The sequence below is a fragment of the Physeter macrocephalus genome, chromosome 1 (assembly GCF_002837175.3).
Source record: "Physeter macrocephalus isolate SW-GA chromosome 1, ASM283717v5, whole genome shotgun sequence".
Lineage (NCBI taxonomy): Eukaryota > Metazoa > Chordata > Mammalia > Artiodactyla > Physeteridae > Physeter > Physeter macrocephalus.
In genome coordinates, this window is record NC_041214.2 from 104,130,440 (window position 1) to 104,136,704 (window position 6,265).

The window sequence follows — 6,265 nt, forward strand, 5'->3', positions numbered from 1 at the left end:
CTACAGCCAGCATTGTTCTCAATGGTGAAAAACTGAAAGCATTTCCACTAAGATCAGGAACAAGACAAGGTTGCCCACTCTCACCACTCTTATTCAACATAGTTTTGGAAGTTCTAGCCACAGCAATCAGAGAAGAAAAAGAAATAAAAGGAATCCAAATAGGAAAAGAAGAAGTAAAGCTGTCACTGTTTGCAGATGACATGATACTATACATAGAGAATCCTAAGGAGGCTACCAGGAAACTACTAGAGCTAATCAATGAATTTGGTAAAGTAGCAGGATACAAAATTAATGCACAGAAATCTCTGGCATTCTTATACACTAATGATGAAAAATCTGAGAGTGAAATTAAGAAAACACTCCCATTTACCATTGCAACAAAAAGAATAAAATATCTAGGAATAAACCTACCTAAGGAGACAAAAGACCTGTATACAGTAAATTATAAGACACTGATGAAAGAAATTAAAGATGATACAAATAGATGGAGAGATATACCATGTTCTTGGATTGGAAGAATCAACATTGTGAAAATGACTCTACTACCCAAAGCAATCTACAGATTCAATGTGATCCCTATCAAATTACCACTGGCATTTTTTACAGAACTAGAACGAAAAATTTCACAATTTGTATGGAAACACAAAAGACCCTGAATAGCCAAAGCAATCTTGAGAACGAAAAATGGAGCTGGAGGAATCGGGCTCCCTGACTTCAGACTATACTACAAAGCTACAGTAATCAAGACAGTATGGTACTGGCACAAAAACAGAAATATAGATCAATGGAACAGGATAGAAAGCCCAGAGATAAACCCACGCACATATGGTCACTTTACCTTTGATACAGGAGGCAAGAATAAACAATGGAGAAAAGAAAGCCTATTCAATAAGTGGTGCTGGGGAAACTGGACAGCTACATGTAAAAGAAGGAAATTAGAACACTCCCTAACACCATACACAAAAGTAAACTCAAAATGGATTAAAGCCCTAAAGGTAAGGCCAGACACTATAAAACTCATAGAGGAAAACATAGACAGAACACTCTATGACATAAATCACAGCAAGGTCCTTTTTGACCCACCTCCTAGAGAAATGGAAATAAAAACAAAAATAAACAAATGGGACCTAATGAAAGTTAAAAGCTTTTGCACAGCAAAGGAAACCATAAACAAGACCATAAAACCATTCTCCTCAGAATGGGAGAAAATATTTGCAAATGAAGCAACTGACAAAGGATTAATCTCCAAAATTTACAAGCAGCTCATGCAGCTCAATATCAAACAAACAAACAACCCAACCCAAAAATGGGCAGAAGACCTAAATAGACCTTTCTCCAAAAAAGATATACAGATTGCCAACAAACATATGAAAGGATGCTCAACACCATTAATCATTAGAGAAATGCAAATCAAAACTACAATGAGGTATCACCTCACACCAGTCAGAATGGCCACCATCAAAAAATCTACGAACGATAAATGCTGGAAAGGTTGTGGAGAAAAGGATATCCTCTTGTACCATTGGTGGGAATGTAAATTGATATAGTCACTATGGAGAAAAGCATGGATGTTCCTTGAAAAACTAAAAATAGAACTACCATACAACCCAGCAATCCCACTACTGGGCATATAACCTATGAAAACCATAATTCAAAAAGAGTCATGTATCACAATGTTCATTGCAGCTCTATTTACAATAGCCAGGACATGGAAGCAACCTAAGTGTCCATCAACAGCTGAATGGATATAGAAGATGTGACACATATATACAATGGAATATTACCGAGCCATAAAAAGCAACGAAACTGGGGCATTTGTAGAGACTTGCATGGGCCTAGAGACTGTCATACAGGGTGAAGTAAGTCAGAAAGAGAAAAGCAAATATCGTATATTAACACATGTATGTGGAACCTAGAAAAATGGTACAGATGAACCAGCTTGCAGGGCAGAAATAGAGACACAGATGTAGAGAACAAACGTATCTACACCAAGGGGGAAGAGTGGTGGGGGGGTGGGGTGTGTGTGATGAATTGGGAGATTGGGATTGACATGTATACAATGATGTGTGAAAAATGTATAACTAATAAGAAACTGCTGTATAAAAAAGTAAATAAAATTCAAAAAAAATCATTCTGAAGAACCTAAGGGCAGGACAGTAATAAAGATGCAGACATAGAGAATGGACTTGAGGACACGGGGAGTGGAAGGGTAAGCTGGGACGAAGTGAGAGAGTGGCATGGACATATATACACTACCAAATGTAAAATAGATAGCTAGTGGGAAGAAGTTGCATAGCACAGGGAGATCAGCTCAGTGCTTTGTGACCATCTAGAGTGGTCGGATAGGGAGGGTGGGAGGTAGACTCAAGAGGGAGGAGATATGGGGATATATGTATATGTATAGCTGATTCACTTTGATATAATGCAGAAACTAACACACCACTGTAAAGCAATTATACTCCAATAAAGATGTTAAAAAAAAAAAATGAGCCACCAAGATAGTTCATGCCGTAAAAATAAAAAGTATGAGAACCCATAGGATAAAACCAATGGACCAATGCATTTTTTCATTAGTAAGAAATAAATATTTCCATAAGAATTTCAGTATGTTTAGCTATTAAATGTACACTGCATGAAGGAACACACAAACATATAGTCTTTGAACATTAAAATGATACCTAGAATTTAAGATTTTATATGATTTATGTTTCACATTTATTAAAGAATAAAGTCAACTTTCTCTATATTTCTATCCTGAAGTAACTTTCTTTTTGTCAGAAGTTCAATTATTATGGCACCACAGTCCCTACTTTTGGTGTTATAAACTGGGCTTTTCAATCTATAGCTCTAGTTTGACCTTAAGCTATAGTAAAGTTTTTCCCTCCGTACACAAGGATTTGTTTCTATTATATACCAGTAGCACCCAGGCCTCTAACTGCCTCCCTGAAGACAATTTATAATACCCTAAAAATCACCCCTACTAAAATAATCAGGAGACGAAAGCAAAATAAGCACATTTGCCATTGTTTTTCAATATTATTGAATCCTTAACATAGCCCTGAAAAAGTTTTAGTAAACATGCTTTTTTTGCAGTAGTTGACAATTTTAGAGAAAAAGAAATGCTCCCCACCCCACTACCATCCTCCTTTGTTAATAGAGAGCTTTTGGTTTTGCTTTTGCTTCTTTTACTTGCTTATGTTATTTACTTGCTTTGTTTTGATTTTCTTATAAGCATTTTGAATATCTTTCATTTTGGTTATACATTAGATCCTAACTTTCTCAAATTTTCATCAAAATGCTATTTTTGGTGTTATTTTAATTATAAACAAACTCTTACTCCTTGGTCTGTTTTCTACCAAAGTGAAACAAGTTGTGGCATTTAATATTTAATTAAAAAGTACCTTGAGGGCTTCCCTGGTGGCGCGTTGGTTGAGAATCTGCCTGCTAATGCAGGAGACACGGGTTTGAGCCCTGGTCTGGGAGGATCCCACATGCCGCAGAGCAACTAGGCCCGTGAGCCACAACTACTGAGCCTGCACGTCTGGAGCCTGTGCTCTGCAACAAGAGAGGCCGCGATAGTGAGAGGCCCGCGCACCGCGATGAAGAGTGGCCCCCGCTTGCCAAAACTAGAGAAAGCCCTCGCACAGAAACGAAGACCAACACAGTAAAAATAAATAAATTAACTAATAAACTCCTACCCCCAGTATCTTCTTTAAAAAAAAAGTACCTTGAACTACATTGTATACCTTTAAACTGTTTTCTCACTCTCCCAGTTAGCAACACATCTTGCTTGAACATTGTGGCTCTCAACTCACAAAAATAAAGTCCTAAAAAGATATTTTACCAGTTACCCAAATATTTATTCTATATTTAATTCATTTTTTCAACAAATATTTCTTGAATAATTATCATATGCAAGGCACCATGCTAAGCACCGGTCATTCTTGGAATAAAATAAAAGTGGTACCCTCCTGTCAGAGTTTACAAACCAATGAGAAAGACAAAGATTAGCCAAGATAACTAATAAATAAATATAAATTTTCAAACTGTAAAAATTTCCATGGGGGAAATTTCAGTGACAGAAAAGTGGGGCCTTAACACAAATGAGAGTATTAGAAAGTGGTGCTGATCAGGTATCACTTGAACTGAAACTGAAGGGATGGAAAGGAGTTAGTCATTGAAAACAGGAAGTAAAAGAGCTTCAGGAAAAGAGAGCTGTCTGTACAAATAGATGTCCCCAGTGTGGATTATAGCTGGGTATCTCTGAAACATTAAAGATGTCCAGGCTGATAGGGACATGGTGGTCAAGGAACAAGGAGATAAGGTTGAAGAGGTAAGCAGGGAGTCTGCAGTTTATTATAAAGGATTTAGATTTTTTTTTTTCCCTAAGTACAAAGTAAACCATCGGAAAATGTAAGTTGGGAAGTGACATAACCAGATTCACACATCCAGATATAAAGATGTAGATATGTACACATACATACATATATTAAATTTTTAATCACTATACTTGTTCTTTGGAAATGGATTGGAGATAGACAACTATGGAAGCAGAGAGGCCTTTTGGGAGACTATTCTAGAAGTTCTGCCGAGAGATCATGGGCACTTGGGCAAGGATGGTGGCAGCAGGGATGGGAGGAATAGACCAAATTCAATAGACATTTTGGAGGCAAAAATTAAAGAAATTTCTGAGAGATTGGATGTGGAAGATGAGGGAGAGAAAGGAAACAAGGGACACTGTATCTTTCATCCACTTGGATCAGAAGAGACTGACTATGAGGCTGAGACTTAAAAATTTAAAAAGAAGGATGTAGAGTTTGGAGTTGCAGAAGGAAAAGCAGCTGTCCTTTAGCAAAAGAAATGTTCTCCTAATGTCTGCACTAAATACAAGGTGAAAATCAGTAACAAGAGCCTTCCTAGTTTGAATTTTCACCTTAGCACCCAAGTTTGCAGTTCCTTCAGCCACTCTTAATGATTTAAAGAACCTTGGGAATTCCCTGGTGGTCCAGTGGTTAGGACTCGGTACTTTCACTGCCAGGCCCAGGTTCAATCTCTGGTTGGGGAACTAACATCTCACAAGCCACGGGGTGCAGCCAAAAAACTAAAAAAATTTAAAAAATAAAGAATGTTTATACAACTCTGATATCAAGAGTCATGGCTACCCAGAAAGTAAGAAAATGCTTAAAAAAGGTTGGGGACAAAAAATAAAAAGGATGGGGACATGTCAAAAGAACAAATGAGGCTCTGCACCAAGTGTGCCCTTTCTTTTTTTGTTTAAGTTAGAGTTGATATGGTTAACATAATATGGGTTCCCAAGGATGCCCACATCCTAATCCCTGTGAATATGTTGCTTTACACAATAAAAGTGATTTTTCAGATGTGACTAAGTTAAGCATCTTGACAGTGGGAGATTATCCTGGATTATGCATGTGGGCCCAACGTAATCACAAAGGCTTTTTAAGAGGGAGGCAGGAGGGTCAGGATCAGAGAGGAGATATGACAACAGAGGCAGAGGTAGGATTGATGCAGGGCCACAAGCCAAGGAATGTGGTCAGCCTTTAGAAGCTAGAAAAGACAATAAAACCAATTCTCCCCAACAGCATCCAGAAGGAACGCAAGCCTCCTGATGCCTTGATTTTAGCCCAAGATTAATTTTTGGACATCTGACCTCCAGAACTGTAAGAGAATAAATGTGTGCTGCTTTAAGCCACTGAGTTTGGGATACTTTGTTACAGAAGCAATAGGAAAGAAAGCAGTTAGCTTTCTGGCACATGACTGAAAGCCTCCTAATCCTATGAACAATTCAAAACCAGTTGTGCAGTAAGGAGATCGACCTCCTGGATAGATCCCCACGCTCACGAAAAAATACAGAGCCTCTGGAGTGAGGTTATTAAAAATGTGATTGCAGTTTCAAATTTGATTTTTCAATGGAATCAAGATTGACTTTTGATGGTATAGTTATTTTGAGTATATTTGACCACCACAGAACAATTGTTCATCCAAACAAAATAAAGGTGCTCCTACTGGAACAAATATAGATTTCCTGCAGATCTTGTTAAATATCTACATTGATAACCACCACAAAGTCAAAAAAGTACAGAAGAAAACTACAGGGGCATTTACTAAAAATGTTAAGTCGATTAGAGGAATGTTTTAAGAGTATGAGGTCAATCAAGAATGTAAACTTTGGGCTTCCCTGGTGGAGCAGTGGTTGAGAATCCGCCTGCCGATGCAGGGGACACCGGTTCGTGCCCCGGTCCGGGAG

The 6,265-nt window shown here is 37.9% G+C and overlaps 1 protein-coding gene across 1 annotated transcript in view; it reads left to right on the forward strand.

The window, feature by feature from the left end:
* The first annotated feature begins 4,297 nt into the window (after positions 1 to 4,297).
* LOC102992148 (inosine-5'-monophosphate dehydrogenase 1-like) overlaps positions 4,298 to 6,265 on the forward strand; it is a 5,820-nt gene continuing 3,852 nt past the window's right edge. The window contains 1 exon segment of the mRNA XM_024120322.1: positions 4,298 to 4,333. Within this exon segment, the coding sequence (XP_023976090.1) occupies positions 4,298 to 4,333 (36 nt within the window).